Raw genomic sequence first — 15,088 nt, 5'->3', positions numbered from 1 at the left:
GCCGTAGAATTATTTAATCGTACTTAATTATTTAATTTTACACAGCAATGTATGGGCCCGTTGAACAGAATTGCTAATTTCTCGGCTCTCGAAAGATTTTCATCAAAAACAAAAACCTATGGTTTTAAAGAGTCAAACAGATATACTTCATGCTAAATTTTGGATTGAAAGGTGTAATATTCAAGACGTAGAATTATTTAATGATACTTATTTAATTATTTATTAAATTATCTAGGGGCAACCGCACAAACAAGATAATGACAATCATTTTTTCGATTTTCGTGGTCGGTTATAACATTAAAACTTTATTTCACTGTTATCGACTCTCCGAGATCATCCGTTTACATGAAGTTAAAAAACACCATGAACGCCGCATCCATGAAAGAGGAAGAGTAGAGCAGTACTACTTCTTCGAGGAGTGTCAAGCACATTAGACCCTCGCCCTGACTGACACATTAATTGCAGAGAATACGCTACCCTAATACCAAACTCTGTAGTAGCTCGATCATGGAGACAATACGGAGCGGGATATCCTCTTTGACCATGTCAATGAGAGGTGTACCCGTGTAAATGTCATATTTTGAAAGAAACATCTTCAAACTGATAATGGATACAGAGTGTCCGAAACAAGTCTTTGAAATTTAAAAGTATGTTTTTTTTCAAATTTTTAATTTCGCCAATACTTTTAAGAAATCTCGCTAATATTTTGAAAGGTACGATTTTCTTTAACTTTCTAAACATGCACGACAGTGGCCCTACACCACTTATATATCAAACAACGTAACTCCTAGCTTCCTAGTCACGCAAAGGAATTGTATTGTGTAGAATTTTTGCTGGACGCACACAGTTGGCTTTTTTCCCAGCAAACTGATTAAGATAAAGATATACGAACGAGAATTTCGCTCGCATAGCGACCCCTTACTCCCTCAAAAGAAACAACTCAATGTAAACAATAAAAGTAAGTTAAATTTTTGATGCATTTAACCAACAATTTAAGCAATGAGATGTGCCCGCACACACTCAAGATTAATAAATTGAACTCTTGCCAATTAAAAAAACTGTTAGCAAGTTTTAAGAAAATATATAAGCAAGACGTTTGCTCGTACACGCTCGAGATAATTTAAAGGTTTTTTTTCGCCCAAAAGAGCAAGCGAGACTTTTACTCGTAATGAAAAAAAAAAGGAAAAAGAAAAAAATGGTTCCGTCCAGATTTGAACCAACGACCGGGACGTACAGCATAACTACTGTGGAACTACTCTCTTCCAACTGAGCCATTGTAACTCTGTACGGTACAGAATATTTTTTTGATTATTTATATATTATATTTGGACACGCTTTACAAAATCGTTTATTGTTCAGCTATGAGTAAACAAATTGCTTTAAACGAATGCCTCTATTTTAGCCAGTCATACAGAAATAATGTCTACCAATTTTCGTTAATATTGAAGGGGAGCGAATGATTTATATATATGCAAAAAATTAGTTTCACTTGGGGCATAACAGCTTGATTTCTCGGTGGTGTTTTTTCTACACTACAAGCGTTCCAATTATATTGACCTCAGCGGTTGAAGTCGCACTGAAATAGCCGGCGTTCGATCTCAACATACTGAAATATCAAAATTTACTGTTGCATTTGTTCAACCTTTAAATTTTAAATAAAACGGCACACTGACTTTAAAAAAAACTGAGAAAAAAGAATAATTATAGCTTCCGTTTGGATTTGAACCAACGACCAAGGCATAAACAACTTCTGTAGAAGTGTTCTCTACCAACTGAGCTATCGTAACTTTGTATGGTACATAGTATTTTTTTTGTATATTTTAATATTATATTTGGACGCGCTTTAAAAAAAAATGTTTAATTGCTCGGTTATGAGTAGGCAAAACCCTAAAAAATCGCTTTGTTTTAGCTGGTCGTACAGAGATAATTTCCACCAAATTTCTGCTCTGCATGTCGCGATAATATTCAAGCGTAGCGAATGATTTAAATATATGCAGTTACAGAGCAATGAATGGGCACGTTGCACAGAATTGCTAATTTCTTGACTCTTGAAATATCCACACCAAAAACAAACATGTAGGGTTATTAAGAGTCATACATTCATTCGAGCGATAATTATTTAATCACAGAGATAATTTACATAATTACAGAGCAATGTATAGGTACATCACAGAGTCGCAAATTTCTCAATTCTTGAAATATTTTTATCAAAAACTAAAACGTAGGGTTATTAAGAGTCAAACAGACATACTTCATGCCAAATTTTAGACTGAAAGGTGTAATATTCAAGCCGTAGAATTATTTAATGGTACTTATTTCATTATTAATTACAGAGCCATGTATGGGCACGTTACACAGAATTGCAAATTTCTCGGCACTTGAAAGATTTTCATCAAAGATAAAAACGTAGGGTTATTGAAAGTCAAACAAAAATACTTCATGCCAAATTTTAGACTGAAAGGTGCAATATTCGAGCCGTAGAATTATTTAATGGCATTTATTTAATTATTTATTTAATTTTTTACAGAGCAATGTATGGGCACGTTGCACTGAATTGCAAATTTCTCGGCTCATAAAAGATTTTCATCAAAACCAAAAATGTAGGGTTATAAAGAGTCCGACAGAGATACTTGATGCCAAATTTTAGACTGAAAGGTGCAATATTCGAGCCGTAGAAATATTTAATGGCATTTATTTAATTTTTACAGAGCAATGTATGGGCACGTTTCACTGAATTGCAAATGTCTCGGCTCATGAAAGATTTTCATCAAAACCAAAAATGTAGGGTTATAAAGAGTCAGACAGAGATACTTCATGCCAAATTTTAGACTGAAAGGTGTAATATTCGAGCCGTAGAATTATTTAATCCTACTTAATTATTTAATTTTATTTATTTTATATCTTGTTTGTGTAATAATTACAGAGCAATGTATGGGCACGTTGCACAGAATTGCAAGTTTCTCGGCTATTGAAAGATTTTCATTAAAAACAAAAACGTAGGGTTTTTAAGAGTCAAACAGAGATACTTCAGGCGAAATTTGGGATTGAAAGGTGTGATATTCAAGCCGTAGAATTATTTAATGGTACTTATTTAATTATTTATTAAATTATTTACATCGCAATGTATGGGCACGTTGCACAGAATTGCAAATCTCTCGGCTCTTGAAAGATTTTCATCAAAAACAAAAATGTTGGGTTATGAAGCGTCAATGAGAGATACTTCATGACAAATTTTATACAGAAAGGTGTAATATTCAAGACGTAGAATTATTTAATGGTACTTATTTAATTATTTATTTAATTTTATTTAGTTTATATCTTGTTTATGTAACTTTTTATTTATTTATAACAACTTTATTGCAATAAAAGGAGAAAATAATAGTAATAATAATAATAATAATAATAATAATAATAACAATAATAAGAATAAGAATAATAATAAGAATAATAAGAAAAATTAACAAAGCAGTGGGAGGACAAAGCTCTCCATAGGAGATACCCAAAAAGAATAAAGGAAGCAGATGTCGACCACCACAAAACCAACCAGTGGCTGAAAAGCAGTGGACTGAAGGCAGAAACAGAAGGATTCATAATCGCAGCCCAAGACCAAAGCCTAGCTACCAGATCATACCACGCCAAAATTATCAAAGACGGTACTAGCCCCCTATGCCGGATGTGTAACAACTACGACGAAACAATCTGGCTGCCCTGATTTTGCGAAAACAGAATATATCCACCGACACGATAAAGCAGCCGCGTATATACATTGGAAAGTCTGTCACAACTATAATATAGAAATATCAGAAAAGTATGACCATGAACCGGAAACAGTTACAGAAAATGAGGATGTCACGAAGATAACTACAGAAGATAACCTTGCTGGGTACAGCGCATATTTTGAGGAGGGTGTTGTCAACCTAAAAACTGGCTACCCTTTAGTGCCCCAGGACCATGGTTTGGTCTCGGCGCTAAGGACTTTAAGCAAACATTACGTAAAGAACATAATAATAATAATAATAATAATAATAATAATAATAATAATAATAATAATAATAATAATAATAATAATAATAATAATAAAATAATAATAATAATAATAATAATAATAATAATAATAATAATAATAATAATGGGTGTCGGCAGGGAGAAACCCAATCCACATATAGAGCCGACCCTCTAAAGTGAAGATTATCTGGCCCTAGCGATATACTGCCACCACGTAGATTAAGCCTTATTTTCACTCCAGATCCATAACAAACTGCTCGTTTGTAACTTAAAATAAACATTTTGGGCGATTTGGGGGGAATATGCCACCACTCCAGGTCCAAAAGAATGAAATGAGTTCCTGCACATAGGGAACTTATGAGGCTGTGTCTCTAATACCGGTTTGGTCGATCTGGCTTAAGGTGATTCCACTGAAATATAAGGATTATTAAAAATTTTCTGAAACTTGGTCCAGGTTACAATTATGTTATGAGCATTAAAAAAATGAAATAAAAAATGGGGGTCACCGCGCTAGTTTTTGTGTAAAATTGATGGGCATTATAGTAAATATACGACCCGCGAGGTAGATATTAGGAACCCTAGTAATTCGAATGGGGAACTATTGTTTCTAGAAAAAAATCATTTTTGCATTAAAGAATTAGTCTATTTCAACAAAATAGACTTTGATCTTATATTAAAAACTATTCTTATTGTACAGGAATTAAAATAACGAAATAAATTAAAGATTTTGCTTTGTGCGCACGTTAACGGCACTACCTAAAAACGTATTTTTTACGGCATTAAAATTAAAATAACTCAATGTAGAATTTTAAACTTTTCTTTAAATCGCGTTATATTGTAGACAACCGTATGATATTTAAATTAATGCATTAAAAAATGGGGGTCACCGTGCTCGTTTAAGAGAAAACGACCATTTCTTTCCCTACCGAGCGTAGGCTGAAGGGAATCTCGTAGTGTTCTGAGTGCGCGCGCGCTCGTGCGCGCGCTAATTGACGCAAAAACGTATGCGCAGCAAGGATGCGCAATGCAATTCCGTGGAATCACCTTAAAAGATAGATTTCGCTCATTCGTTGCGTGTTACAAGACTTTCATAAAATTATACTTATACCACATTTCGCTTGATCGGATCATTCATTTTTGTTGAGTTTTAAGGATTTTTGATTAACCCGAACGGGCGCTTATATCGACCACTGACAAGGGTTGAATTTACCACAACCTAAAAAATTAATTAGAAAAGAACCAACAACTTCTGTACCAAAAAAAAACACAGGCAGTTAGTTATTTTATGTCTTTTTAATTGATCACATCGACGGTCATAAACACTGAGCTCGAATCAAGCCACTGCAATAACATTACATGGGAACGTTGTGCCTACGTTACATTGTACTTTGCTTTCATGACGTCAATATTTGATAAAAAAAAAAAAAAGCTTCGTATACATCGCTTAAAAGAAAAGCGCTACCTTGCATCAGTTGCCACCTTCATATAATAATAAAAGGATCCTTTTCTTTAATAAAGTAATCTTAACGGAAATGGAGTTTAAGACCTCCAGTACTAGTGAACCCCGTTTATTGTTACAAGCGCTACCGACAGCGGCCTAATTACAATATGTACTTACGTACCATTAAGCTTTTGACTTTCACATTACATCTTTGCACATTACGTCTAAGCAAAGCGAGTTTGTTTGTTTGTTTATCCGAGGCAGGTGAAGTGTCGTGGATAAAGCACTAAGGTCCGATCAAATATGACCCTCTGATTTAGCAGCCTTTACCCGTCGCTACTTTCGGAGAATTTTTCCAGGGGCGAACCAACGTAACAGAATAATGAGGTTTTAATATAGTGCACGTAAAAGGAGCTCTTCTTCAAACGATATCACATCACATCAAACAGACTACACTGTCGAACCAATATAATACAGACACTTCTACATTAAGGCCAATGAACTATGTCCCAAAGAGACCAAAATCATATAACTCTACCTCTGTAATGTAGATACCTTCATTTTATCGACACTTTTTAAGTCCCTTCAGTGTAAGTTTTAAGAAGTTTGATTTTAATATATTTTGTTTAGAACCCTGGTCGTCTTTTGAAAGCTCGCTACTTTATTTTCTTGTGTTTGTTACATCCTGGGGAGGGAGGGTCTTTACGGTATGCTATTCGATTCACATAACTGAGCATTTGTTGAGCAAACGATTTCATTTTGTATATCATGATTACCAACTTCTCCGACTAATGCTTCTTCATTTTCAAAGACATCATTGCTTTTGTAAGCGTGCAGTAAGGTCTACAATCAATGTAATTGTTTGAGTTGATGTCGTATTTCAACCTTTCTAAGGTATTTGTTCGACATACTATAAAGTATCCAGTCGTTAATTGTCTATTTTTATATATTATATATTACGTATTTCATTCTATAATGAAGACTCAGTATGCTGAGTGCCATTTTTTATCGTCGCATTAGTCGTCTCCTTTTCAACTTCTGTAAGGAGTGAAAACATACGAAAAATTTTTTATTACAACTTCTATTATTCTATATATTTAAGAATATAAATCAATCTGGTATTTAAGTAGGTAAATCTATAGCAGAAATTTACTGCAGAGCATTACGCATACAGCAATCCAGACAGTATATAAGCCAGCAAGCAAACGATTGATCGATCGAGTGATACCTCTCTATCCCTCTCTCTCCGTCCGTCCGTCCGTCCGCCCCCCCCCCCCCCTCCCCCTACATACACCACAAACATTTTCATTTTCCCGACTGTATCACTGTTCCTTTATTATCATGTATTTTTCCTTCAAGGGTTTCAAAAAAACTGAGTTAAATTGCAATTTGATAATGGGAGATTCAATTATGTTATCTTGGCTTCTTGCAATTGCGCTTAATTTTTAAAATTATTTATGGGTTGACCTCGGTTTAAGAACTTGTGAAATTTGTTCTTTGTTTTCAAGCTATTGTCTACATCATGCTCTACATTTTTCTTAGCCTGTGTACAGCCGTCTGTTTTTTGCTGCCTTGCACATTCTTTTTTTTCGACACTGTTGAATTTTACAAGTTCTTACACCGACGATGAGTTTTGTTCAGAGTAATGAAGCTGAAGGAAATATGCCTTTATGAAATTTCCACACGTACCAGAAATCTGATATATGTTAACTCTTGAGTTCCTTTCCATGATAGGTGTCGTATTCGGATTAGATGCTGGTGTCGCTCTTGTCCTAGAACCTGCTTGTTTTTTGACAAACAATTTCCGAACAGCCTCTTGAACCTAATTACAAATACAAGTATATCGTGAATTAAAACTGCTGGAGCGATCTGTAGTCATAGCTTAAAAAATAAAAATGTTTAAAACAGATCTAAAAATAAAAAACGATACTCTAAATTTTCGATCGCCTTCTGCGGTCTTCGTCAGAGACCGCAGAAGAGTATCGTTTTATATTTTTAGATCTGTTTTAAACATTTTTATATTTTAATATCGTGAATTGTTGTTTTATATTTCGCGCGTAGTTTGGAGAAGCCTTGATTCATTTTGGAACTATAGGTTGACAGTTATTCTTAAGAGTATCAAATGAAATAGATACATTTAAATAAGTTCAAAGTGGAAGATCCAGGATGGCGTCTACTCCATGATTCGTAATTATTGTTGCTAATAATAATCACACACAAAACCTTAAAAGCCACGTTGTGTTTTGGGTTTGTAGTTTTACATTCACTCATGTTGGAAATATTCATGAAATACTTTTTCTGCCAATAAAATCAAACAAATGACGTTGCAAATGACAAAGTATTTCGAAATAATGACAACAAGGCATCTATACTTTACAGGATTGGTTTGTGAATTTGGCAACCACAGATTCAACGGTTTTGAGTTACAGAGGGAGGCTTCTGAAGCCGACACAGAAGGTTTAAAAAGGCCCGGTGTGAATAGGGTTTAACGCGTTTTTGATTGCAATTATAGAAAAGATGATTTCCTTGATATTTTTACCTGGTCATCGAGAACACAGTGAAAGATGAAAAACACGATTCCCTGCAAAAATGAAAAAAACAAAAAAATAAAAAAATAAAAACAAAACCAGCAAGTTAGTAAAGTAAGTGTTTACATGAATGAGAAATGTTGTTTATATTTAACAATTATTCCATGAGCCCGCGTTGGATACGAGGTGGTAAATAGCCAACGAGGCGCGAAGCGCCGAGTTGGCTATAACGACTCGTATCCAACAAGGGCGAATGGAATAATTGTTTTATTAAATTCTTCTCAAGTTTAAATCGACTGGACATTTCATTTTGATGTAAACGAAGTGATAGTATGAGGAGGCGCGAAAATTTCTGGCGCGCTGTTCACTTCTTGAGTTGAATGAAACATACGAGGAAAGCGAGCCAGAGAGTTTTCTTTCCAAGATTTTCCTCGAACAATCCCCTCTAAAGTCGTCTAAATATCCTGGAAATTGTGACAACAGTTAAGATTTACGAGAAGATCCGAAGCAAAAGCTTTTCTGGAAACTACAAGTCTTGTGCAAGTCGAACGAAGCAAGTGTTTACATTGTACTTCTTTACGGCTCCACGGCTGTCATCAAGACTGCTATATTATTTGAAGCGAAATTCAGCTTAAAGTGGAACAGGTTTGTTGAAGTATAAAAGGACAAAACCAAGATTGAAAGGTAACAAACTTTACGGAAGTGCTGAGCCTAGTTTTATGACGTACACTGAATGAAACTGTGTCAGTTTGCCGTTCTTTCGTAAATTATTTGCTGCTTTTCTACTTTATTGACTCGCTCTTGTTGTGTGTTTACAAGTGTTATTAATTAAACTTTTCGCATCAATCCTTTTGTTTTGCGTAGTTAATTTTACTATGGCATTTCTGTGGTTGTGGTAGGCACCGCTGATTATTTCTTGTTCATAAAGTTCGCCAAATTTGCTGGTTTTCAACCATTTTTCCGATGGAACTGTCGCTTCCCGTAGAAAAATTTTAGCTTGGCAAAAGTAACGCAATCATTTTCCAAATAAGGTCAAACTAAGGTATACGAGCTGACAACCGGGATTGAGTGAACCAATCAGAATGCTAGAAATGCAATATCCGTGGCTGCAAATTTAATAATGGTATATATTGTTTTCAGGTATCTCAAGTTCATTACCAAACATATACTATACAGCCATGCGTATATTAACACGTGCGCGTTTAAATTTTGATGAAACAAGGACAACATTTGCAATACCCTTTAAACTATCTTTTAGTCATTAAGTTTTAATGAATCTAAAGTAAATTGCTATTTATTCGTTGCTTTTTTTAATTGTTATTTCTATAACCAGTAAATGAAAACTCTACTGCGACCTTTTTATTTTTATTTTATTTTTAGGATGTGGGGTTTTCCTTACTTATGTGTGCTCAGATGATCCTACATAACCGATACACTACCCTACAGTGAAATGTATGTTTGAGTCGGATTTATAAATCGTGTTTAAAGATATAAGTGGCACATATCCAGTTTACCGAGAATCTATTTTGATCAAACTACAAACCTGTGTAGAGTTTAGCAAAATAAACACATATCCCACAACAATATGAAACTCGATGAAAAATCCCACCAACCACGTGACACCCAGCAAGGGAAGAAGGGCGACAATGCTCCTCAGGCCTTTCCTGAAAAGTGTAAAAATACAAGAGGCCGTCTTTCTACTTTATAGAGCATTAAAATTAACCAAATGCATTTCAAACCATAATTAAAATCTCGGGTCCTCTGTGATCTTCGCAAACTAACAGGGGCAACAGAAAAGTCATCTTTAAACCATTAAAACCAGCGTATGCGGCCGGTGTAATAACAAGTTTGAATTTCGAAACAAAAAATGTATACGCTACATATTCCTTACATGTTGAAATTCCTTACAAATTATTATGAATGAGTGTTATTTTATAAATGTCCTGTCATACCCTAACATACGTTAATAGTTTGAGAATTTTTAAGGATGCTATAAAACGTCGCGCTTGGAAGAATTTTATTGAAACATAGAACCCTTTTAAACGAAACCCTTTTTAATATTTAGAATGATTTTATTTTTTAGCTGTACATTTTTAACATTTTATTGTAATTTGCCCTGAAAAACCATTTTGGGAGAGGTAAATAAAATCTTATCTTATCTTTTCTTATATTATGAAGCAATAGATAAAGTTTGAAACAAAGGAACACAACAGTCAATCAAGTCAGTCGACGGTCTTTACTTGAAATTTCTCATTTAATTGTAGTTATTCATCTAAGACTCTAATATCTTTGTGCCGCGTTAGATTATGTTAAAAATTTTAAAACCTGACAACCTTCCTTACTTCGAGATTTTCACGTGATCTTTGCCGTACTTGGAAGATATTTTTCCGAAGATAACGCGAAGAAGAATCGTAAACAACACCAGATTTGCCTGGGAAGAAAAGATTTTAAATGTGTTACTTTTGTTTTGCTGATACATATTGAAAAACAATTTAATGTTTTAGAGATGGCTCAAGGTTATGCACATGTACTGTAAGAATATGGTTTTGACGTATCTTGTAGGAAAATCCATAGAAGAGGGAGCTCAATACATTAATTAGCCGCTCTTGTACGGTGCTGTATGTATTGCTTTATTTTGATGTACGTCGAAACAACTAGAGTTTTCAACATATTTTCAGAAAACCGAGAAGAGAGTTGAAAATACGCTCAATGGAGTATTTTTTACGAACTTCACGGTTCTGTTTTCGTTTGTCTTAGCTTGATGAATTGTAAATGAGTTTGATAAAGGCAGTTTACAAACTGTTCAGACCACATACCACAAGTATGACTAAGATGGGCCCTTTGTATATCCACAAACTTCCGTTAATCCAGCATCTATCAAAGAACAAGAAGACCAGTGTCATGCACCATGCCGTTACAATTACTAGTAACTTGATTGACACTATGATTGTGATTACGCATTGTATCTATTAAATTTCTTTTGTCCTTGGATTTTTACTTCACTAGCATTTTTAGGGGTACTAGGGTACAAAGGTTCCAAACTCAAAACGGTGGTCGTTGTTCTGGTTATGAAGAAACAAAATCAGTCATACCTGTTTCGCTGTACTTCAGCCGTGAGTTTTAATGAACCACATGTGATGTCTTTGTACTGAGTTTTTCCCATATCAAACGTAGACGGTTTTATAGCTGCTATTAAACCCACTATGACTGTTGGAATTCCTACGGAAAGAGGAACGCAGAAAGAGCGCGAGACTGTAAATTTCTCACATATTCTTTGCCGCCTGGTTAGCTCAGTTGGTAGAGCGCCGGACTGCTATGCGGGAGGTCGTGGGTTCGAACCCCAGACCGGACCAACACTCAGGGTCTTAAAATAACTGAGGAGAATGTGCTGCCTTTGTAATTACATCTGCAAATGGTTAGACATTCTAGTCCTCTCGGAAAAAGACGATAAACCGTAGGTCCCGTCTTCTTATCACAGGGGACGTTAAAGAACCCGCACACTATTCGCAAAGAGTAGGGCACGAAGCTCCCGGTGTTGTGGTCTGGCATTGTGTAGTAAATTACAGTATGTGTACAGCGCATTTGAACATATATATATATATATATATATATATATATGAAAAATGCGCTATATAAATTCATTATCATTAAGGCAAAACACGTTCTAACAGAAACAGTTACCATATTTCCAGGTTCGTTTTAGGCCTAACAAAACTGATCAAACTACACACGTTTTCCAAGCAGAAGACAGATACACGTGAAAAGTTTTACCTCACGAGACATGAACTTTATTCGTACCTGTCCTATTTTAGATAAGCAATGATATGTTTTCAATGGTTTCAACAGTTATTTAAGTTATTTTTATGGGATCGCACATTAGCAGCCAGGAAAACGTAGTTTTACTGCTAGAAGGAGACTTGAAATGTCCTCTACTTGCAAAACCGTATTTGCTGAATTTTTTTTATTGCGGGAGTGTTGTCGCTGTCTGGTACGCGGAGGCAGAGATAAAAAAAAATCAACTTTGTTTTACGAGGATTGCACGTAACAGTCTTCGACTGATAAACCTGTGGCCCTCGGATTCCCGATCGAATTGGAATTTAGAAGTGTTGGTTTATGTGAAGGGAGGAAAACCGGAGAACCCGGAGAAAAACCCTCGGAGCAAGGACGAGAACCAACAACAAACTCGACCCACATATGGTACCAGGCCGGAATCCAACCCGGACCACATTGGTGGGAGACGAGCGCTCTCACCACTGCGCCATCCCTGCTCCCTGCTCCAGTAGCAACGATTCGATCTATACTTACCCCATCCTATCGCCACATATGTCACATATTGCTTTTTCACCGAGAAAACTTTAACCAACTTGATGTAGAGATTTATTCCTTCGACAAGCATCCATGTGAACAAGGCCGTTTGGAAGAAAAACTGAACGACTGTCACAGCGAAGCAGAGGGCCTGAAAACTCAAACGTATAATACGAGCAAGTCAATAAGGAAGAACTGATGTACACTAGTAGACGAAATTACTTAAAGAAGAATTTACGATTCTTTTTTTTTGTCTTTTGAGTCATTACATCTCCCGTTTGCTATCGGAGTATAACGGATCGTTTTTTAAAATCCTCCGTTAAAACATCAGTTAAGTTACCATTTTTTGCATTAAAACGCAGGTACAGAAAGTTGTAATGCCAACATGGCGCGATCAGCTGTTAAGCAACATCGAAATGCTACCAAAAAAATACATCAAATACAGGTTAAGCATGGCCTTGGAGATTCCCCGATTGTTTGTAGACAGGAAGTCAAGGTTTTCTAACCTTGTTATGCCGGGGCAAAATAGTACATTTATTTTGTGCTTTAGTCAGTGGTGAAATTTTGACATTCGAAGAGCCTTATTCTAAAAAAAAACTTAATATACTTAAGCTCTTCGACCAATAGCATGAAGCCATATTATAGCTTCATGCTCTTTCATTAAATACTGATCTGGACAAGCCTAATTTTAATCAAAAGTGCTAACATGTTATTTGTTCACACAAACAATTTAACAACTTTTGTACTCACCACATTATTCTGTCTTGAACCAAACAACTTTTTGTCCAGAACAAATACAAGATTTCCAATACAAAGGGACAAGAGAAGGCTCTTGTGTATAAACAGTCTCTCTGACCTTTTAAGCCTGTAGATGAAATCAAACACATTTTGACCTTGTGACTCAATTTTATATTACAGAATGTGAGTATAATTATAAGGCAAAGTGAAGATTTTGCTGTATGCTTTGCTATGTGTTTTGCTGTGAAAAATTTGCTTCTTTTTTTACCTCAATGCTGTCAGTAGTATGAGAGCCAGAATAACTGCTGATATAGAAATACAAATCAGCACAAGCTCCATGTTGCTTTGGATTTCCTCGTGCTTTAAAGATTCCTTTGACATTTCCTGACTGTAAACAATGACACCCTTTTCCTAAAAATAGAAGAGAAAAATGTACATTGTACGAAAGCATACCATGGCATTGAAATAAATTTAAACTTTAAACATAGTTGGCACTAGCATATAAGTGGCAAAAATTTAACTTTAATCGGAAGCACGCTACAAACAAAAGTAATGATCGAGCAGCAATTTATCTAATATAAAATCCAGCTCTGACAAACAAAATGACAGGCAAAAGTTAGACAAGATTCAAACTATCATAAAGAGTTTTTAATGTAAAGAAGCACAAAAGAATCACATTATCGAAAACGTGTGAAAAAAAAATAACAAACACAAATTTACTTCAAATCTCACTCAAAATCATGTGATTACATATACTAAAACAAATTAAAATATAATTGGATACACTCGTAGTTATTTTTTTATTTTTTTTTTCTAACACACGAATTCTCGAAAAAGACTACAGCTTAGTAGTAGAAAGTTGTGAAATCTCGTTACCTCATCAAACTGCACTTTTGTGCAGTTGTTCGCCCTCAGCGCGTCCCTTATTTGCTGATTGGTCAGCTCGTTGGTCTTGAAAAAAAAATCGTGTGTCAAGAAATAAGAATCATAAAATTTAATCGTTCGTTTAATTTCTACAGTACAGCACTTGATTTACTGATGAAGATCAGCAATTCAATGAATTGGCGGTTCAAATTTTGGTAAATCATCGAAATGATAACTTTTTGATTTCATTGAGGTGTACAGGTGTCTGCATTTGGCTTGAATCCTAGTCCTCCTTGCGAACACTGGTAGGGTACTTGCTTAAAAACGTGAATCACAGTTATACATGTTTTTGGGACGGTTATTATAAAGTCATCTAAGGCCTGCTAATAGAGGGCATTGCTTAAAGAGCTACTTTATTGATATTGCATATTTCATCCGGCCTGTGATTTAAGTTGAAATAATGCAGGGCATCAGAATTACCTCGACTTACCATGTTTCTACCTGTAGTTTCATTCTTGGTTGAGCTCGTCTCATTTTTTGTAGTCTCGTTATTCTTACTTTTGGTGATAATTGGCGTTGGTAAATTCACATTTGTCGGTAGACGTGGAGCCGTATTTAGCTGAAGAATCAGTTGTTCCCTCGCTATGGTAAATGTTGGGGCAACTGGTTTGAAGTTGTCTTTAACGCTGGTGTCCGTTCTGTGAAATTCATGAACACTGGTATCAACCTGTCAATGTTCTCCTCTCTTTATTGTTTTTATTTTTTGTTTGTTTTGGTGTTGTTATTGTTATTGTTATTGTTGTGCGGGGAACGAACCCTTTTACAATTTCTTATACTCTCCCGAAACCTCCCTTCCACAACCATCTCGGCTGTGACCCAAGCAGTGGTAGGAACCATTGATGCAACTATAATCACTAACCTATAATCCCTTACAGGGGGAAATTGTAGATTCGCACCAATATTGTACGCTGTGGTATTTTTTGGAGCCTGACGTAGAAATTCCAATGCTTTACCCACCAGGAAATTCCGATTGCCTGCCTAAGGAATGAAAATTGCATTCACTTGTTAGGGGTCTTTGCGATACCAAAGATCGAAATTTGAAATATAAATAAACACGACTAAATTTTGAAGGTTTTACAAAATCGCACGAGCCCGTACAGTGAGTACAAGTGAAAAATATAAATATTCATTCTAAATTGTGCGAGAA

The 15,088-nt window shown here is 35.4% G+C and overlaps 1 protein-coding gene and 1 non-coding gene across 2 annotated transcripts in view; one reads left to right on the top strand and one right to left on the bottom strand.

The window, feature by feature from the left end:
• Positions 1-5,994: 5,994 nt before the first annotated feature.
• LOC144642889 (uncharacterized) overlaps positions 5,995-15,088 on the bottom strand; it is a 32,053-nt gene continuing 22,959 nt past the window's right edge. The window contains exons 18-30 of the mRNA XM_078501990.1: positions 14,801-14,919; positions 14,372-14,579; positions 13,894-13,968; positions 13,286-13,428; positions 13,030-13,144; positions 12,280-12,430; positions 11,067-11,193; positions 10,791-10,848; positions 10,317-10,405; positions 9,518-9,638; positions 7,986-8,027; positions 7,136-7,268; positions 5,995-6,484 (exon numbers count right to left, since the gene is read on the bottom strand). Of these exons, the coding sequence (XP_078358116.1) occupies positions 6,417-6,484; positions 7,136-7,268; positions 7,986-8,027; positions 9,518-9,638; positions 10,317-10,405; positions 10,791-10,848; positions 11,067-11,193; positions 12,280-12,430; positions 13,030-13,144; positions 13,286-13,428; positions 13,894-13,968; positions 14,372-14,579; positions 14,801-14,919 (1,449 nt within the window). The 3' untranslated portion in view covers positions 5,995-6,416. The remainder of the gene's footprint in view (positions 6,485-7,135; positions 7,269-7,985; positions 8,028-9,517; positions 9,639-10,316; positions 10,406-10,790; positions 10,849-11,066; positions 11,194-12,279; positions 12,431-13,029; positions 13,145-13,285; positions 13,429-13,893; positions 13,969-14,371; positions 14,580-14,800; positions 14,920-15,088) is intronic.
• Positions 11,254-11,326, top strand: Trnas-gcu (transfer RNA serine (anticodon GCU)). The gene has a single exon. It is a non-coding gene; the product is annotated as a tRNA-Ser (tRNA).

Source organism: Oculina patagonica, chromosome 2 (genome assembly GCF_052425735.1).
Source record: "Oculina patagonica isolate OP01 chromosome 2, crgOcupat, whole genome shotgun sequence".
Taxonomy (NCBI): Eukaryota; Metazoa; Cnidaria; class Anthozoa; order Scleractinia; family Oculinidae; genus Oculina; species Oculina patagonica.
Note: the sequence above shows the minus strand (reverse complement) of the source record. Positions and strands in the feature narration are given on the sequence as shown.